General features: G+C 42.2%; 2 protein-coding genes and 1 long non-coding RNA gene across 8 annotated transcripts in view; 2 read left to right on the forward strand and 1 right to left on the reverse strand.

The window, feature by feature from the left end:
- The window catches only part of Myo3b (myosin IIIB), a 505,529-nt gene that overhangs the window by 467,480 nt on the left and 17,149 nt on the right, over positions 1-20,900 (forward strand). Inside the window, exon 35 of one of the 2 annotated variants that reach the window (XM_078017563.1) lies at positions 3,451-4,022. The exons of the other annotated variant lie outside the window; for it this stretch is intronic. The gene's annotated coding sequence lies outside the window, so the exon portion shown is untranslated. Of the gene's footprint in view, positions 1-3,450; positions 4,023-20,900 lie in introns of those variants that run through there. 2 annotated transcript variants of the gene reach the window in all.
- On the reverse strand, positions 1,155-3,542 carry LOC144365560 (uncharacterized). Its single transcript, XR_013424137.1, has 2 exons — positions 3,435-3,542; positions 1,155-1,422 (listed from the first exon to the last, which is right to left on the reverse strand). It is a non-coding gene; the product is annotated as an uncharacterized LOC144365560 (long non-coding RNA).
- On the forward strand, positions 6,360-9,500 carry Sp5 (Sp5 transcription factor). 5 transcript variants are annotated; one of them, XM_078017574.1, is made up of 2 exons: positions 6,360-6,457; positions 7,888-9,500. In XM_078017574.1, exon 2 carries the CDS (start codon positions 8,065-8,067, stop codon positions 9,031-9,033), a length of 969 nt encoding a protein of 322 aa, XP_077873700.1. In that variant the 5' UTR covers positions 6,360-6,457; positions 7,888-8,064; the 3' UTR covers positions 9,034-9,500. The 5 variants fall into 5 exon arrangements, with proteins under 5 accessions (XP_077873700.1, XP_005324632.1, XP_077873699.1 ...); XM_005324575.4 differs by lacking the exon at positions 6,360-6,457 and adding an exon at positions 6,468-7,196; XM_078017573.1 differs by lacking the exon at positions 6,360-6,457 and adding an exon at positions 6,595-7,352.

Below are 20,900 nucleotides of genomic sequence, written 5' to 3' on the forward strand. Positions count from 1 at the left end.
TGCAACTATCATCTCAATTTGAGAAAATGTTTCTCTCTACCAAAAAGCCTTTGAAGGTCAATTCGTTTTACTCTCCGCAGTGACTATGCCTTATACTTTCCAATGCATAAAAAGCTTCCCCTTGAGCTTTGTTTGGCATCTTCCAAGTCAGAAGTTCTCTCTGAAAGAGACTCCCCTCCTCACTAAATACCCACAGCTCCTTGCCCCTGTGTCACAAATAGGTATGAGCATTCTCATCTGCCCTCTTTTTTCAGACATTTTTAAGTAGCTGGTAACCACTAATGTGCTTTGTCTCTGGATCTTTCCATGCTCAACATTTTATGTAAGTAGAAACGCATGTGATCTTTTGTGATGAGCTTCCTTCGCTTAGCACAGGGTTTTAAGGGCTCCTCATGTTATAGTTGTATTTAAGACTTTATTCTTTTTTATGGATGGATAATATTTCATTGCATAGAAATATCACATTTGATCTGTTCATCATTTGATGGACATTTAGGTTGTTTCTATCCTTTGGCTATTATGAATAATGCTGCTATTGAACATTCATGTAAAAATTTTTGTGCAGATGTATGTTTTCACTGTTCTTTGGTATACACCTCAGAGTGGAATTATAATTCTATGTTTAAATATCATTTTGAGGAATTGCCAAATTGTTTTCCAAAAAGGCTATACCATTTTACTTTCCCACCAGCACTGCATGAGGGTTTCCATTTCTCCACATTCTATCCAATGCTTGTTATTATCTTTTTTTCTAATCTAGCCATCCTAGTAGGTATGAAGTCTTTCCTCATTGTGCATTTCAGGGGTACCTAATGATGTGGAGCATTTTCTCATGTGCCTATTGGCCACCTACATATCTTCTTTAGAGAAATGAAATTCTTTGTCCCTTTTTAAATTGAGTATTTTGTCTATTGTTGAGCTGTAAGACTTCTTTATGTACATGAATACAAGTCCCTTGTTAGTAATTTGCAAATTATTTCTCCCATTCTGTGAATTGTGTTTTTTTGTTTTTTTAATGTCATCCCTTGAAACACAAAAGTTGTAAATTTTGGCAAAATTCAATGTATCTATTTTTCTTCTGTCACTCAAGCTTTTGGTGTCTGGTTTAGTCAGCTTTTTTTTGTTGCTGTGACATAAAGACCCAACCAGTACAATTGTAGAGAAAGAAAAGTTTATTCAAGGGTTTACAGTTTCAGAGGCCTTAGTTCATAGAAAGGGGCTGCATTCTTCAGGGCCCAAGGTGAGGTTGAGCATCACAGTGGGAGAGTGTAGTGGAGGGAAGCAGCTCACATCATGCTGATCAAGAAGCAGAGAGAGGGCTGGGGATGTGGCTCAAGCGGTAGCGCGCTCTCCTGGCATGCGCGCGGCCCGGGTTCGACCCTCAGCACCACATACCAACAAAGATGTTGTGTCCGCCGAGAACTAAAAAATAAATATTAAAAAAAAAAAGAAGCAGAGAGAGAGAGACTCTGCTTGCCAAATACAAATATATACCCCAAAGCCATGCCCCAATTTCCACCCCTCCAGCCACACCCTACCACTTCAGTTACCATTCAATTAATCCCATCAGAGACTCGATCATTTCTCCTCTGAACCTTCTAGCATTATCTCACACCTGAGCTTTTGGGGAACACCTCATATCCAAATCATAACAGTGTCATACCTAAGGAGTCTTTGTATAATCTAAGGTCCTAAAGATTGACTTCTAAGAGTTTTAGAGTTTGACTCATATTAAGAACTATGATCAACTTGTGGTTAATTTTTCCTGTGTAAGGAAAAGGTCTCACCTTATCCTTTCTTTAAGCTTATAAATGATAGAAAATTTTAAATTGATAGTCATTGTATTTATTTAGGTACTGGGCATTGAACCCAGGGCCACTTTACCACTGAATTACTGAGTTACATTCAGCCTTTTTTTTTTTTTCTTGAGATAGGGTCTCACTAAATTGTTCAGGGTTTTGCTAAATTGATGAGGCTGGCTTTGAACTTGTGATCTTCCTCCCTCAGTCTCCCAAGTCCCTGGGATTACAGGCATGTGTAAATTATGAGGTACAGTGTGATATTTTGATATATGTATATGGTATGTAGTGATCAAGCCAGAATAAGTAACATATTCATCATCTCATTTATTATTTCTTTGTTTTGGGAACATCCAAAGTCTTCGAGGTATTTTGAGATATACAATAAATTATTGTTGACTATAGTCACTCTACTGTGCTACAGAACAGGACTTATTCCTTCTCTAACTGTAATTTTATACCCATTATCCAACCTCTCTTTATTCTTCCTCCACCCTACCCTTCACAGCTTCTGATAACTCTCTGAATCTATGAAATCCACTTTTTAGCTTCCACAGATGGGAAAGGACATGAGTTATTAGCTCTGTGGCACCAATCGTGATACAAGTGACATTGGAACACACAATTCCACTCTACCACTCACTACCAATAAGCATTTATTGAATATCAACTGAAGTTCACAGCACAAAATCAGGCAAATGCTTTTTCCTCTTGCCATCAAATGAAGTAGAATTAGACGAGATAATGCAGCACTCCTAGTTTTATGTCACTTACATAGTGATTATTTCAGCTTAAGCTTACAGTGAAATCAAGGTTTCTAGTTGGGGAAATATTCCCCTTTCCTTGGAAGAAAAAGTTTCCAAGGGAAAACTTGATTGCCAAGCCAGGTTCCCAGTGTGACAACTGCCTGCCACTGAATTCTTCATCGTATTAATGTTAAAGAGCCCCTACGTCAGTCATAGGCTTTGGGGCATCTGTGATTTGGTCTGCAGCTTAAACAGGGAGACAGCTCTAAATCCTCCAAGTTAACTTAGTATCAGATTGCAATCCCTCCACCCAACCGCCATTTAAAAGAAAAAAAAAATCTTTCAAATTGAAGAGGCAAAGTTTGATCCCTTCCATGTTGAGAGCTGAGAACAATAGAAGCTTTCTGCTATAGCACGACTTCAAAAGGCTGCCGAGGGACTGCTCTGAGAACGCTTGGTTGTAGATGACTAAAGAACGCATAGGCATCCCCCCGGCTGCTCAGAGCCCCATTAATGCACGAAGAAAAATCTTTCCCCTTCCCTCCCAGCACCTTTAATAAAGCAAGGACTGGTACTAACTAGGCAGATACAGGCAATTGGAAAGCTGGCAGGAGGGGGCCAGAACACTGCTCTCTGTAAAAGGCCAGTGAGTGAAGACTTTGTTGAGATAACCTAAATAATGTACAGTTAAAAAAAAAAAATCAAGTAGAGTGTATGGTTGGAGGTGTGGGTGTCCAGTTGCTGAAAGGAAACGCTCGAGGCAAAGTATCAGGCTTGGGCGCGAAGTAGCACCCACAGAGGTGATCCCACAGGGGATCCTACAGCGAGCAGAGCAGGGCCGCCCCTTACACAAGTGCCCAGGCACCAGCGCCCCTGCAGGTTCACCTACCCGCCTCTTTTCCCAGATTGCACCTGGTCGGCTCTTGCCGCCTGCCTGCCTGCGGAGAAACTGAGATGCAAACTTCCCAGCCTCGGAACCCCGCTGCTTGGAGAGCTGCTTGGAGAGCCGCTCCGCTGTGCCCGAGGCCGCAGGGAGACTGGTATTCAACCTCCCCGCCCCCGCCGCCGTGAAAGTTTGCTCCGGATTCGCGGCTCCCCCACCTCCGCCCCTAGGCGGGAGGACCGCATAGGAGTTCCTGGGTCCGTGGTGCACAAATACACCCACCAACAAAGGAAAGCCCATTAAATCTTCCCTCCTGTGAACTCACGCCCCAGCGGATACCTCTTTGAACTGACCCCCGCCCCCCGCAGCCTCCGCGCTGTTTGGGGCTCTCCTAGCCCTCCCGGGCTCGCTCCCTCCCTCCCGGCTGCGCACTTTTGCAGCGCGCTTGGTCTTTGATGTCTCTTTACATTATGGCAGAGCAGCCACACGCTCTTCCCCTGCGTGGGGCTTTGTGTAACGGAACTGACATTTGGCCTTGATACCTGTATCTCTTGGTGATTGCAACAAATTTCTAAAATAAATATTGTACTTTGATCTCCCGGCATTGCATTTTTAATGGACGCTCCAAACATTACTTCATTAGGAAGAAGTTTTTCTGGAGCTCCGGGTGCGAAAGGAGGGAGGTTAAACAAGCAGTTCAGCAAAATCTCTCTTCAAACTTCAGTTAGGGCCCGGGAGGGCTGGACTCCCCCGAGAGTTTTCACGAAGAAGAGCAAGACTGCGAACGCTCCAGAATGGTCCTACTGTGAGCCTGGGCACTGTCCTAAAGATACAGTGGCTCTTTTAAGCTCAAAATTACTCTACAGAGGCAGCACATTTACAGATGGGTAAACTGAGGCACTATAAGACTTATTAACATTAAGATCCCCAACTAGAAAGTGGCAAGGTGGGCTTCAGACTCTGAGCTTTCAATCATCTAGCCACCGCTCTTTCGCCACTAATGGTGACTTAATTGTCTAATGGGGTATCTTGGAAGAAAAGTTAACAGCTGTAACTAAGGAGATGTGAGTTGGTTCTTCTAGCCTTTTTGGTAAAATAGCTAACAGAAAGGAGGATGTTCTCAAGCCTGCTTAGCCCAACCTACCCACTTCCTGGATAAGGTGAGTTCCAAGGAGCAAGAGAAAAAAAAAAAAAAACACAAACTAAAGAATCAAACCGACTTGGAGGGTGTGGGCAATTGGAAAGCTGTCAGGAGGGGGCCGGAACAGTGCTGTCTGTAAAAGGCCAGTGAGTGAAGACTTTGTTGAGATAACCTAAACAATAAACGGATTTGGGAAAAAAAAGTAGAGTGTATGGTTGGAGGTGTGGGTGTCCAGTTGCTGAAAGGAAACACTCCAGGCAAAGTACCAGGCTTGGGCGCGAAGTAGCAACCACAGAGTGCCAGTGTGGGTGCGCATCACAAGGCTCCCTGACCTCTGGCTCCCACGGGTACCAGGTTTCTCAGGGACTCGATACCTTTCTTGGCCTGACTTGTGAAGGAAGGGGAAGGCCTGCCAAGCCCCAGGGCAAAACCACTAAGCCCTCTCCACTTCCGTTTCCAGAGCACCCCGACATCATTTTCAGGAGGAACAAGGCCGTGTTTCCGAGCTTAGAGTGATTGCTCACAGTTTCAGAAATGAGGTCTCCTTGGGGAAAAGGAGAAGAGGGTTCATCCTATTCGGGCCACAAAAGGCAGTAAGATCGTTCTAGTTCCCTGGCTCTCCGGACGTGGGGGAATGTGGGCTTTCCCGATGGCAAAGAGTCTACACACTTGATGGAATTGTGAAGGGTACCAATATACAGGCCAGACTCCGAAACCCTTGGAGTTAAGCTAACCTCTGGCACTGCACTGAGAATAAGGCTAGTTGGTCCTCTAAGGCCAGTCCTGGTCGCACTGTGGTCCCCAGAGGACAACACGCAGAAAGGCCGGGTGCCAGCTGCTCTGGTTCGGGTTTTCCCCAGGAGCTGGAGACTGGGGAGAAGAAACTGTCCTCCAGCTGGAGGATCAGGATACCAAAGCCCAGGCGGCCCACGTTGTTGTGCAGGCACGTGAAACGTGGCTCCGAGGCCTCAGAGGCGGTTCCTGGCGCCCAATAACACCGCTGTGGCGAGAACCCCGCAGGACCCCGCCAGCCTCTTCCTCTTTTGGCTTTCCGAGACCCAGTGTGTCGGATCTGGGTGTCCACCCCAGGAAGATGCACTCTGCGCCCCAAGGGAGGCAGACAGCCCGCCAATTGTACCTCCCTTGCTGGACATCGGTAGGTAGAAACGTTGGGGGGGGCGGGGTGGAGATGTCCCAAAGAGCGCTTCTCTGCACCAGGGAGAGAGAAGCACGCTCCGCACCTGAAAAACTTTCTTTTTTCCCACAAATGGAAGGAACAAGAGTTTGTATTGACTTTTCTTTCCCCTCCACGGGTGTCCCTTGTGTGATTTGTGATTTTTTTGAACCACCACCACCACAACAAAAAGGCTTTCTTGGCTGTGCCTTTTTCTGAGTACTTGATCTCCTTAGTCTGTTCAGCTTTCAACAATGTGTGCTCTCTTGGAGAAGCACGGGGAGAAATTGCTAGCATTGCTGTGGACTCACGGTGGGGCCTAATAACGGTCCGATGCAGCCCGGCCCTCCTCAGCATCCAGGGCAGTCTGCCTGGAGAGAGCGGGATGGTAAAGCGGAGTTGGTCTGGAGTCCTGCCAAACCCAGCTCTGCTAGTAAAGCGCGGCGCGGATTTTTTTTTCCCAGGCTCACTCTTTGCAAAAGTTGTGGCCTGAGGAAAACTTCCAGGTCGCCAGCAGTAACGTCATGAGAAAGCAAGTCTGGCTGGCGGCCCTGGAGCGTGCGCGCCACCCACTGCCGCCCTCGGCAGCTGCCTGGCCCCGCCCCGGGTCACGGCCCTGCCTGCGGCGGTCGCGGGGACACGCGGCCGACCGAGGGCGGTCGGTCCCACTCCCTGCCCCGGGAGTTTGCTCCGGTCCGCGGCAGGCGCGGGCGGGTGAGTGTGTTGTGCTGGTTCGGGGTAATTACCAGGAAGAGTTATCCTCATCCCGGTCTCAGAGTCCCGCGCCTGAAAGTTGAAGGCAGATTTTTCTAGAGATAACAAAGACACTTTGTCACTTTGGGCGCTGCCTCGGTGCAAATCTTTAATTGCAAGTGGGGGGCGGGGTGATCGAGTGTCTAGAGCAACCCAAGCGCGAGTCTCCAGGCGGCAAGGCCCCCTTTGATCAGGAAAATCCAATTATTTGTGTATATACATTTCCCACATAGTGATTACTTCATTAATTGTCCCGCCTTTATCTCCTCCCTTCCCATCCCCCCTAATAATCAGTTCTTTTATCCAGACCAACAAACACACCATAGGAGCTTTGTGGATTCAAAGGATTTGCTTTCGCTTCTGAAAGAGCCGCTATTCTTTGATGATTGGGTAGCGGCAAACTTCAAAGCCATAAATCTTCCCTCTGACTGGCTGGCGGCCCAGCAAAGTCCTTATCAAATTCTTGGAGGTGATCCTGAAGCGCTCAGACCGCGCGCGGGGCGAGCGAGCTGGCGCGGGCGGGGAGGGCCCCGGCACGCAAAGCGGACGCCGGGGAGGCACGCTGGGCGGCCGTTCGTCCTCGCCTTCGGGTGTCCATGCCTCGGCGGTGGCGCCCCGCTCCACAGCGAGCGGCCTCCAAGCTGTAGCCATGGCCGCCGTGGCTGTCCTCCGGAACGACTCGCTGCAGGCCTTCCTCCAGGTCAGGGACCGGCCGGGAGAGGGCGGGGACAGGTGGGAAGTGCCTTGCCCACCTTTCTGGATATTCTGTGCACCCTGAATCTCAAAGGGAGTCCCATCGGCGGGTGCACCTGGAGTCAGACCTAGAGATGCCCACATCAACTTCACACCTAACCTGGTATCAAGAATGTGGCTGGTGGGGGGGAGGCACGTGAATCTAGGGGTCCGGAGGTGCGCGAGTGACAGTGAACTGGGCCTCAGTTCACCCTGCTGGGCCCTCCTGCTGATTTCAGCCTAGGGCGGGCAGAGGAGGAGCGCCTGGGTAGCGCCAAAAAGAAAGCTCAAAAGATGCGAGAGCGGGAGGATGGGCCGCGGGACTGTGGGTGTTCCCAGACTCTTACTGACCCGGGAGCCGCCCGTCGGATCCCTCCGCCTCCTTATTTGCGCCTTCCTTAAAGGCTGGATGGCGTCTTTTTGCACCAAGTAGTTTAGCAGGAAGCGCTCGCGCGCCCCGCGTTCAGGTAGCGCAGGCACTAAAAGTTTCCCGGGACCGGTGGGTGTGCGCGTAAGGTACGGGGGAGGGTCGGCCGGGCGGAGGAGGGGCGGAGGTATAATAGCCGGGGTGGGGGTGGCGGGCCGGCCCAGAGTCCAGCGCTAGGAGCGCTAACCTTTTGTCTCTTCTCTGCCCTCCCCCGCCGCCGCCGCCCATGCAGGACCGCACCCCCAGCGCCTCCCCGGACCTGGGCAAGCACTCGCCCCTGGCGCTGCTGGCCGCCACCTGTAGCCGGATCGGCCAGCCAGGCACGGCAGCGGCCCCGGACTTCCTGCAGGTGCCCTACGACCCAGCGCTGGGCTCACCCTCCAGGCTCTTCCACCCCTGGACCGCGGACATGCCGGCGCATTCACCGGGCGCGCTGCCTCCCCCGCATCCCAGCCTTGGGCTGACGCCACAGAAAACGCACCTGCAGCCTTCTTTTGGGGCTGCACACGAGCTACCACTCACACCCCCAGCTGACCCCTCGTATCCCTACGAGTTCTCGCCGGTCAAGATGCTGCCCTCGAGCATGGCAGGTCTGCCTGCCAGCTGTGCACCGGCCTACGTGCCCTACGCTACGCAGGCTGCCCTACCGCCGGGGTACTCCAACCTCCTACCCCCGCCGCCGCCACCGCCTCCGCCGCCCACCTGCCGCCAGTTGTCCCCCAACCCGGCCCCCGACGACCTCCCGTGGTGGAGCATTCCTCAGTCGGGCGCTGGGCCAGGGGCCTCTGCGGTTCCGGGGGGCGGCCTCTCCAGCGCCTGTGCCGGGCCCCCCCATGCTCCGCGCTTCCCTTCCTCTGCTGCCGCTGCCGCTGCTGCGGCCGCCGCCTTGCAAAGGGGCCTGGTGTTAGGCCCGTCGGACTTTGCGCAGTACCAGAGCCAGATCGCCGCGTTGTTGCAGACCAAGGCCCCCCTGGCGGCCACGGCCAGGAGGTGCCGCCGCTGCCGTTGCCCCAACTGCCAGGCGGCGGGCGGCGCCCCTGAGGCGGAGCCGGGCAAGAAGAAGCAACACGTGTGCCACGTGCCGGGCTGCGGCAAGGTGTACGGGAAGACGTCGCATCTGAAAGCGCATCTGCGTTGGCACACGGGTGAGCGGCCCTTCGTGTGCAACTGGCTTTTTTGCGGCAAGAGCTTTACACGCTCAGACGAGTTGCAGCGGCACCTGCGGACTCACACCGGCGAGAAACGCTTCGCCTGTCCCGAGTGTGGCAAGCGCTTCATGCGGAGCGACCACCTTGCCAAGCACGTCAAGACGCACCAAAATAAGAAGCTCAAAGTTGCTGAGACCGGGGTTAAGCGGGAGAACCCGCGGGACCTGTGAGCCCATCCTGGCGTGCCCCGAGGTCACTCCCGCCTCAGCCCCCCTTCTCAGTACCTCTTGCGGAGGTCCCGGGGTCTATGGGCAGCAGACTTAGTAGATGAACTTCAGTTGTCCGCCTCTCAAAGTAGAGCCGGGCTCCCATTTTCCTTAGCCCTAGAATAGAGGGACAGTTGGGATCTGGGACTTGTTGGGTCATGGTTGGGATCTTGAGTTACCCCAGGAGTGGTTCTAAACTTTGAATCATTTCCACCATCTGGGAGACCTACAGTTGGGACGTAACACCCAGAGCTGGCCTTGTATATAGGAAACGCTGCTGAATGAAAGCGAAAGGACCTTGGGAGATTTTAAATATTGCTCGGGTTTTCGCTAGGATCCATTCGGACTTTGTACAGATTATTTAATAGCTTTGTTAAAGAATAATTATAATAATTATAACATTAATAAAATGTTTTCTTTGTCCTCAGCTACACGCAGAGCTACAGCATGATATGTCTCTGTAAAGCGACCAGCAGTTGCAGCGTGAAAATAAATACGTTAGGGTCACCTTAGGAAGACCCCGCAGAGTAGATCTCATTTGATCTTTTCTTCTTCCGGGAGGCTTTACAAAGCGGTCAGGTTTCACTGGGAATTTGATGGCTCCTGTGTGCTGCATGTGTCGGCGGCTTCTTTGGCTTGCGAAGTCATGGCAAGCACTGGGTGCATGGATAGAAGTAGGGCAAGGTCAGATTTGTAGTAGAGGCTAGGGTAAGATTTTCCCGTCAGTTTGAGTTTGTCCTGCGGCTTTAGGACTTCACTGTCAGGGTTGTGTTTGCAGAAACCTTTGCAAATAACAATAACCATTCTTTTTCTTAAGTGGCGAATTCCCTGAGGCTTTCCATTTGTTGGTACTCTCAGGACAGGTCACATACAGGTGCTCTATCTCCCTGGAGTTTGGTTGTACTGGGGTCAGGGAGACAGATTGTAAGAATAGATAGATGTAAGAATCTGTTCACAGGGTGAGATTTTGGAGTTAAAGGGAACAGAGAAACTGGGGACCCTAGTTATGGTTGTTCCTTGCCTGGAAGAGAACCAAAAATATAACCATTCCCAGGTGTCACTTCCATATTTCAGCCCAGTCAACATTTACAACTACTGTCTTGCTTGCTTCTTAATCTTTTTGCTATGGAAATATTAACAAGTCTTGTATCAAAGTAACTAACTAGAAATATCTGGTTAGGCCACGACATTTAATTCCATTTTGTATCTTGGGATTTTATTTTGTTTTTTAATCATCAGAGTAGACTAAGATTATTCTCAGGGAGGACCTTACAGCTTGGAAATGTGGAAACAGGATATTTTTTATCTCAACTTCTCTTTCTCTAAAATTTGAAATTTTAAAGTTTATAGTGTGTTTTTCAAGCGTCTCAACTAACTTATTGGTGTTTGCTAATATTTGAACTTTTACGCCTGAAACTTGAATCTTAATGAGCAGTTAAACCTTTTGATTTAGAATTAGCAAGAAGAGATAAAACAGAAAGGAAATGGCTTAATTTTTTTTAATATTTTAACATCATAAATGACAAATTTCAATAATCTTTTCATAATAGAGGTGTATGTAAATGGATAATATTTCACAACTTACAAATTACTGCTACCTTTGTATTTTGTTTGAAATCAAAGAGTAAATGCTTAAAAGTTACAGGGTTGGTCTTAAGACTTGCATTAAATAATATTCCAACATGAACATAATTGAGATGAAAATTACTTTTATACTCCTAAGAAATAGAATTTTACTATATAATGGACAAGATAACAAATGAATATTAGATTCTTTGTGGAAGTATGCCTTGGAGCCATTTACTTTCATTTTAGATTTTGGAACTATTTAATGACATAGGAATGTGAGTGGTTCTGTTTCTTCACCTAGGAGAGGCAATTTAAGCTTAATTTTCAAGGGTGTGGCAGTTTTGCAAGCAATAAGAATAAAGTTGCTAAACAGTAATATACATGTAAATGTGTATTCTTCATCTAGACCTATTCTAGTTAATCAGTTTAATCTTGATTTAGATGGAGAGTACACATTTACTTGTACAACTCAATGTGAGGAGTTACAGAAACTCTCACTCCATGCAGTTACAGAAAGTCTCACACCTGAAACATGCCCTAAGATCAACTTCAGAATCAGAAAACGTTTCTTGGCAGGTGATGGGGAAAGGAATCCTTGTGAGAGAGTGAAAAGACTAAGGGCTTTGAACTCAGGAAATTTGAAGTGATTATCACATATGAGAGAATGCCTTTGGTAGAAAAGAAAAACAGCAATTTTGAAATGAGTCTAATGGCTATTACTGACAGGTATGATTTATATAGTATTCAAAGGGATGAAGTGTTGAGAATAAAGTTCAGTGAAAATAGCTATAAAGTGTGGAATTTAAAATCTAAACCGATGAGGTATTGAAGATAGTTTTCTTATAACCATGTGTTTGTTTAAAGGACAAGGTAAAAGGTATGGAATTTACCAAAAATAAGGCACATACAATTTTAAAGCAAAACAAAGTCATTTATGGCAATAACTTTTTTTCTTATGGTTGAGCTTAATAGAACCTACAAATATTTTTAACTACAGTAAAATTCGTCTTTAACTTGATATAGCTGAAAACATGTTGCTCATTTACCACTGCAAATCTATACTCTAGTTAAGTCAGAAAAAATTATTTATGCCATTTTCCAAGTGGAAATCAAGAAGCCATAATAATGTGATATTACTATCCAAGCATGGTAAGGAATTTCATGTTGATACTGAAAATAAGATATTAAATGCTCAAATGCAAGTTTGAAATGTATTAGTTTATAAGCTGTTAAAATTTGAACTGCGGAGCTGTATGCTTTTTCAGAAAACTGCAATCAGAGTACAATTTAAAGCATGAAAATTATTTTTAAACATACCAGTATGCAAGAATTAATATTATACATAACATGCATAAGTATCATTGGAGCAGAAAAATTTAATGAAATTTAAATGAGAATTTTGGTAGCAAGCTACTATTAAATTCGACTAAATTTTTAAAATTGGGGTTTGCCAGCATCCAAAAACCAAGTTTAATTCACCAACTTTATTTGAGGCTTTACATAAAGATAGCACACAATTCAATTAAGTGTTAAAAATTAATTGAATATGCTAATATTGCCTAAAATGTCACTAGACTTTTTAGATTTTTAAAAGCAACTGTTTTGGTAGCATGCCAAATATAGAATGCCATATTTTAGAAAAATCTAAAAGTAGTGATATATTATTTTAAACTTTATACTCGTGAACCAGTGAAATCTTTTGATCAACAACATGGAAACAGAAATTGAGTTACCAGCAAATTAGGTAATTTGGAATGGTGTATTTATGAGCTTAACAGAGTTTTTTGCTTTTCTCAAGGGAAAATTATGTAAATATACCTTTAGCTAACCACTAATTTTTAATAGTTCTGGTAATGAATGAAAGTAAATTATGTTAAGGAAAATATAACTGTTATTCACCTCTATGTTAATCTTTTCTAGATTTATCTAGAGTTTAAATCTTTTTTGAGATGCTGAAGGTCAAACCCAGAGCCACAAGCATGCTAGGTAAGCACCAAGCAACATCCCCAACCCCTAGAGTTTAAATCTATAACTATGTGGCTTATATTGTTTGTTTGCCTTAAGTTAAACAAGACATGTCAATTAAAATATTAATCTTGCTGAAGCATGATTCTTGCAGAAACCTATTTCAAACAATGGCATTTATAGAAAAAGCAGTTTCGACCTCAGATTGCACTGTTTTGTAATACTATAGGTTTTTAAATCATCATTTTAAAGCAGCAGCATTTTTCATTTATTTTGGTTCTGTTGTGAGAGTTTCACAGAATGTTACAACAGAAGTAGCTAAGACTTCAAATTCACGCAAATACCTACCAAGTTATATAGGTTCTAAAATTGCAAATCTCTTTAACTTGCTTTAGCTCATCACATTACATAATGGCAAAGTTGACAGTGTCTCCTTAAGAAATGGTTTGTATTAAGGAATTAAATTCATACTTTAAGTAAATGTAACTATAGTTTAATTCCCAATTAAATATCATTACCTTCCTCCAGCTTAAATGACCCCCCTCCCCCATTACTGGGAATTGAACCCAAGGGTACTCTACCACTAAGCTACATCCCGAGTTCTTTTTTAGTGTGATACAGTGTCTTGCTCAGTTGCCAAAGGTGCTCTTGAACTGTGATCCTCCTACCTCAGCTCCCAAGTAACGAGTAGAGGAGAATTTTAAAGGAATTATGATAAAAAAGGAAAAAAGAGAAAGAATATAAGAACCAGGGCAGTTTTTAAAGTCTACAGGCCCATCATGGTTTGATAAAGTAGGAAAAATAAGGAAAACATCTGGATAGTTGCATGTTGGTAATGAGATATATATGTGTATGTGTGTATGTGTGGGTGTATGTTTACAAATACACATATACAAAATAATTTTTTTTTTAAATTGGGGTTTTCCAGCATCCAAAATATATATTTGTGTGTATATATACATATACATATATATGTGTGTGTTTAGATTAGTATAGCAAAAGGACATGTTTCATTACTAGGTCACTATAACCATGACCTGATTAAGGTAGCATTCAATATATGTAACTTAAACAGCAAATTCTTCTCTAGTGTTGTTCAGACTCTCTTTTATAAAGATCTTGATGTGAATTGCTTATCCCTTGATTTTTCTTAAAGAATCTGATGTTAGCAGAGACAACAATCTTTCAAGTCAATTTAGACTTTGTAAAATAATTTATATAATGTCCCTATTATAAAATGATATTTGTTCAACAAAGATAAGTCACATAGCTATGGACCATGACAACTTTTTTGGTTTGTCTCATAGTTGTTTTACTATTACAACTTATTACCGATTTGCACATTTATGATTGATATAGTATAATTCCATGCTGACATTTTAATTATTTCCCTTTCTAGACTTTTCCTTCCATATCTTTAATGATTATATAAAGCATTATTTTCATTGACGATTCATAATTCAGCCCATGCACATGAACTGCAGTAGTTTCTACACAATACGTAATAAACTACATTAACTAATTTTTTTTTTTTTTTTGTGCTGGGGATTGAACCCAGGGTCTTGTGCATGCTAGGCAAGCACTCTACCAACTGAGCTATATCCCCAGCCCAACTAATATTTTTTATTGTCTACCTAATACCAACATTCAACCCAAGGAAAATAAGTCTTTTGTTAAGTTTGATATCATATGGGAAATCTGCAGTTTTTACCCTTCAGAAAATTGTTTCTGGGTTATGAAGGTTGAGTTGCATATTATAAAATAAAAAATTTATTTCACAGTAAAACTTTTTTACTAGTTAAAATTTTGACATAAAAAATACATTAAAATTTTCTAAAGTCTAAGATGGTAGGTAATCTTCATGTCATCTGATTCTTTAAATATGTTAAACTACTCCATCATCTAGGTGTTTTCTAATGATTTTGTATTTAACATAATCTAAAACATAGATGGAAAACATCTGGTTCTCAGCTTAATGTCATCCAATTCACAAGGCAAGTATCTAGAGCTAACTCTTCATTTTTGCTTATGGTTGGGAAAATATGGCCTAATTTTAAAAGTATTTGGCAACAGTTTTATAAGAGGCTACATAAGATACTATGAAAACTTATTTTTATGTGAATTTTGTGTTTATATTCTGTGTACTGCTTTTTCCATTCGGTGTGTCTCTTGTGGATGTCATATTCTATCTGTCCATGTCCATCTCTTGAATGGGAATTGTTTTATGTGCCTTTCTTTCTCAAAGTACTTATGCCTGTTATGTGATGTGGCTCCCTGTGATACAGAACTCCAAAGGCTTCTGAACTGCAGTTAGGGGTGGGGATATAGCTTGCCTTGTGTGCATGAGACCCTAGCAACTCACATACACACACACACACACACACACACACACACACACACACACACATATCATTATTTTAAATCTGATGTATTTTTTACATTTGTATTTCTTGGTCTTAATTTTAGAAAGGGGTAAATTCAATGTATAATTTGTAGATTCAAGTCATGTTTTGCTTATGTTCTTGCCTGATGTTTCCTGTGGATTTATGAACATTAACAGTTAGAATCACCATTGAAATGGGAAAATACCACAATTGAAAGTAAAATTGTAACTAAGACTTTGGTTTCAGATAATCTCAGCTTGGATAGATTTTAATTAATAAAAACTATACTAAAGGAAATAGATTACCCAAATCTATAAATATAGCCCTTTACATGTTGAGTGGAAATTTTAATGAGGGAGATGTGGACTAACTAATATTTAGCTATTTTTTGGTCTTATAGAGTTTATTATATTTGATGGAGATGTTTCTCTCACAGCCTTTATTCTCCTGTTGATCCTTGAGGAAATCCATCCCATTTCTTGATAGTATACAGACAACTGCTAAGAAATTCATCATTGGTAACAAATTTTGTACTGAGCCTGGGTTTGAAGTATGAAGTTGCTATGCTGTTTTCTGAGGAGAAAGCACTCCCATCAATTACAGTTCAGACTTGTCGATAGCAAGCATGTATGTCTGGAACGGCCAGGAACCGGAAGTCGTGAGGCTTGAGCCACCCCATTTCTTCTCTTCCAGGTAGATCTAAAAATGAGGGAAAGGAAAACAAATCCTTGGGAATAAGAGACATGGGGAATATTCTGTCTACACAGAATATTGAAAGGGATTCATATAAAACCATTAGGTAGAAAACGGAAAGGCAAGGTTTGAACACCTTCTCAAACTTAGAATGGACCCCTAGGGAGGAAGGTGCTTCCCTCACCCCCAGGTTTAAGGGTTGTTTTATTTGTTTACTTTCTGTTTTGTTTTAAATCAAAGGTGAGTATGAATGGGCTGTAGAGGAGCTGTGGGCTTTGACTGAGGACCTTTGGACCTGCATGATCTTTATGGTCTCCTCCAAAGCTGAAATGCTTCAAACCTAAAATCTGTGAATGAGAAAGTTCAAAATAAATGATGACAGCTACTCACAATGCAACAGCTTGGCACTCTGGCGTCTGATATCAGAAGCCTAATTTTTAAAAAGTATAGTTCTTAGTCAAAGGCATTAAATGGGAACAAAAGTAATTTAGGATAAATCAGTATATTGAGACTTACCTATACTTTACTGACAATTAGCACAGTGAGTGCCACCAGGATGGCTGAGTAGAGGTGTGCAACCTTGCCACAGAGAACAATTAGGGCAGCAAAGAAAAACTATTTTGAGAGTGATTAAGGGAGAACTATGGAAATCAGCAAAATGGGGATCAGAATCCTAAACAGCATGGAGAGAAGGAAAGAACTGTTACCAAGCAAGGGCTTCTTACTGTCCACTGATAACACCATGGTATCAGGTTTTGCAAAAGGAAAAGACTTTATTACACAATCAACAAACAAGGTGACCAGGAGTTCAGATCTGCCTCCTTGATCAGTCCTCGGTAGCAGGGGAATATATGGGTAAGAGGGAGAAGCTGCTTGTTGTTTGGGTGGCTTGCTTCTTTATTGTCATGTGCTTTTCAGGAGTGAGTTATATTCTGCCTGGGGGTTTGAGCTTGTGATGTCATTGACAGACAGTTGGCTGCTACTACTTTTGTCCATACTTGAAAAACTGGTTCCAAACTATAAGAATTGTTAGTGGACAATCTGGATGCTTTTCCTGAAAGAGAAGTTTACTATTTAAGGAATTTATGTCTGGGTGTGACCAGCCCCCCCCTTCTTTGGGGGCCAGGGAATATTTGCTTTAAATGTTTCTTGTTAAACCATGTAATATGGGGTCTAAGTTTTGAATTGAGGAATGAGTCCCTTGGTTAGAGGAAGAATCATTAGTGGAAGGCCACCATCATATCTGGGCTATCAGTTACCTAGACTAAGAAACATTATAAACTAGGACTGAACATAGAAAGAAACTCAGCCCAATGGGAAGCTAAGATATCTGAAAATGGAAAGAGGGCCCAATCTAAAGTGCCAGGGAATGGGGATTCCCTTCAGTGACTTTGCGAGCTTTAATATCTTGTATATTTCTAATTCTACCTGTGGATGTGTTAATACATATGCAACAGCTAGTATTTACTATAGCATAGTCTCCACCTTGAGGGGCCAGTTAAAAAATAATAATAAAGCAAGTCTAGGGCAATTCTATTCAAGGATACACAGGCCATAGGTTCCATCATGACCTTGCGGGCCTTTTTATTTTCAGGACTGTTATGCCAACTGCATATTGGACCTCACTTTTGCCAGTTGTCAGGCTCAGTAGTCAGTGTGGATCAAGACTTTCCAGAAAATATGGACGGAGTGGAAAGCTTGTTCTTATTTTTCCTAAAATTTTCCTAAAAAGTAACTTAAGATCAGTTAACAGTTCACAAGAATATTTAAAATGAGATCACTTTCCAGTTTCCATAACTATCAGCCAGGTTTTACTTTTCCCCAAGTGTTAATATAAGTACAGTAAGTGGTGCATATGACTGTGCATATTCTTCCTTGCTTGGTTAGTAGGTAGTTGAGAATAACCTGGTTATTAAAGAACTACATGGACAAAGGAAAACTTTACAGACAAAAGTGAGGATTATATCAGATATTCCGAACAATAATCCCTGGCCCAGTGATTCATGAATGGTGTCAATCCAAGGTCGAACAATTACTGAGCAGATATACCTGTAGAATAACTTTCTGCATAAGGTTGTAGTGGCCTCTGCAAACTTGTGGTCTTGCAGAATCTTTCATGATAGTTATTATCAGATAATCACATGTAAGAACCTTCCTTCGTCACTTTCTGGATTTATTTACTTTTTGGTAGGGATACATAAGCAACTCCATTTTGATTCTGACAACTTTCACATACTGCCTCTTTTGTTCTCTTAAAGGTTTGCTGATTGACCATCCTATAGTTAGATTTTGATTGTCCCTCGGTGCTGGGATGGACCTGTCCCTCCTATGGTTCCATGTAAGAGGGAAAATGGTTGATGACGGGGAGTTAGTGTCATGACTCTTAGCCACACTGGAGCAGCAAAGAGTAAAGGCATGTTCCTCAGGCTTAGCTTACCTGGAATTCATTATGAACTGTCTATTCTGTAGATAATGCACTTCATTTCAAAGCACTGGGCCAGTACAAATTTATTAGAAATTATGCTTCTACAGGATTTTGACAGGCAATAACTACAAAAGTCTGAAAAGAAAAATATAAAACAAAAGAGGACAAGCAAAACAAATCCAGTTTGTATTACAGTTAACAAGCATAATTTTCTAGTCATGCCGTTTTATCAAAGACAATCAAAGAAAAATTTGATTATGAAATAAGTTTTATCAGAAAACTATATTTACAAGTACCTGATTAGCCCAGCATAGTGGCACAGACCTGCAGTCCCAGCAACTTAGGAGACTTAGGCAGAGGATTGCAGGTTCCAGGACATCCTGGGCAACTTAGCAAGGCCCTATTTCAAAACAAACAGACTTTGGTGTAGTTCAGTTGTAAAGCACCTTTGGGCTCAATCCCTGGGACCAGTAACAAACCATAAATCTGATCGCATATGCTTTAGAGAAAAAAAAAAATGGAAAACAGTTTCAGATAAGCCATGCTGAAATTTTTAAAAAATATTTTAAGTTGTATATGGACACAATACCTTTATTTATTTTTATTTAGCACTGAGGATCAAACCCAGCGTCTCACCTGTGCTAGGCAAGCACTCTACCACTGAGCTTCAACCCAAACCCCATGCTGAGAATTTTTTTTTTTTTAATGAGAGAGGAGAGAGAGAGAGAGAGAGAGAGAGAATTTATTTTTTAATATTTATTTTTTAGTTCTCGGCAGACACAACATCTTTGTTGGTATGTGGTGCTGAGGATCGAACCCGGGCCGCACACATGCCAGGCGAGCGCGCTACCGCTTGAGCCACATCCCCAGCCCCCCCATGCTGAGAATTTTGATGAGACTTCAGCAGTTCTCTCTCTCTCTCTCTCTCACACACACACACACACACACAAACAACCCTGCATACAGCATTTTAAGCTAACAATCATTAACTGATAACATTATACAAGAATCATCAGACTTTTACAAATTTTATTAAGAACAGGTCGATATTTTTAAGAAATCCTTGTTGCCTTAAATGTAGAAAATTGGATTCTGATTTTATATCCACATATAATGTGCAAATTTTTAAAAATATAATTTTAAAATTATATTTTCTGTGTGTTACTTGGAGTACATGATAGTGTCCATATGATAAAATATCCCAAGGAATTCTATTCAGGTTGGTTTATGATAGATGAGCACAAACTACTACCATACATTTCTAACTTGGTCACACACATTTTCTAAGATTTGCCTTTTATAAACCTCTGACCTGCTCAGGTTCTCTGTGATTTGCTTAAACCTCTAGTCTTGCCTTTTCATTTTCTTTCCATCTGAAACAATCCAGTCATTTTATTTTAAAAATATTTTTAATTGTAGATGGACACAGCACCTTTATTTTATTTATTTATTTTTAGTTGGTGCTGAAGATTGAACCCCAGTGCCTCACACATGCTAGGCAAGAGCTCTACCACTGAGTTCAACCAGTCATTTAATTCTAAGATAAATATTTTTATGCCACACCAAATCCCTTTTCATCTTAAATAATTTTTTATTTAATAAAATAATATATTTTATTCTTTCTTAGTTTATTATTAAAACACATTATTTGTGTGTCCTTTGCATATAGAATTACATATGTTAATTAGAATTAAACTCTTAGTAACTTTCATTAAGTCCTATGAAGAAAACAATCTTTCTTTGCCATACACCAAAAACTTATGAAAACACATTTATGGTCCATATGTATTATCCTGTTTTATAAAACTTAAGCAGTGAAGAAATGCTTAAACTTATATCTAATAATTGGTATTTCAGTACATTAACTTATTTAGAAGTGATTCAAATGTTTTATATTTATTAATATCTAACCAAGATAAATATAACACTATCCCACTAGCAAACCCAGGTAAAAATGTATGCTAATAACTTTGAACTAAAGACATTTGGATAATAGTTTTTTATGTACATTCACTTATCTATAAACCTGTTTGAATACAGGGAGATTTTAATCATGTAGACACTATATAACATGAACTCAAAGGTAACACACAGAAACATACATAAAAATAAAAGGTTTACAGCTTTCATTTTAGTCATGAGATAAATGTAGTAACAAATTTACCAGTTTATAAAAAGAGGTGAATCTAAATTATATTCATGACAAAATGAAACAAGTTCTTATGGCAAAAGTTTAAGTTAGCTTTGACCAAAATTTTCAGGTAAATAAATACCCCTAGCTTCTTATTTAAAACAACAGCAGCAAAAAGAACTTTACCTTTTCTTCCTCTTCTCAGTCCTCAATGAGTCTAGAAGTTAACTCTTAGATGTTTACGTTTTAGGTAGGACTGGCTGAAACTTCCAGACAACCTTGAATAATCAACACATTTAAAATAGGCAGAGAGGGGCTGGGGTTGTGGCTCAGTGGTAAAGCGTTTGCCTAGCATGCAAGAGGCACTGGGTTTGATCCTCAGCACCACATAAATGTAAAATAAAGGTACTGTGTAAAAAATAGGCATTTTTTAAAAAATAGACAGAGAAAAAGAAAATGCTAAAAGCCTTTACATATTTAACACTACAATTGCAGTTTAAAAATGAGCTTCAATTTTTTATCCATGAGATTTACCATGAGCTCAGTGAATTTAAAAGTACAAAAGAGTTTTCAATTAGGTATGCCACTCAAAACATTAGACTAGGTGTGCAGAACCGAAAGTGAATTCACTTTTTTATAAAAAGGCCATAAGATTTACCATGAG

This window comes from Ictidomys tridecemlineatus, chromosome 7, assembly GCF_052094955.1.
Source record: "Ictidomys tridecemlineatus isolate mIctTri1 chromosome 7, mIctTri1.hap1, whole genome shotgun sequence".
Classification (NCBI taxonomy): Eukaryota; Metazoa; Chordata; class Mammalia; order Rodentia; family Sciuridae; genus Ictidomys; species Ictidomys tridecemlineatus.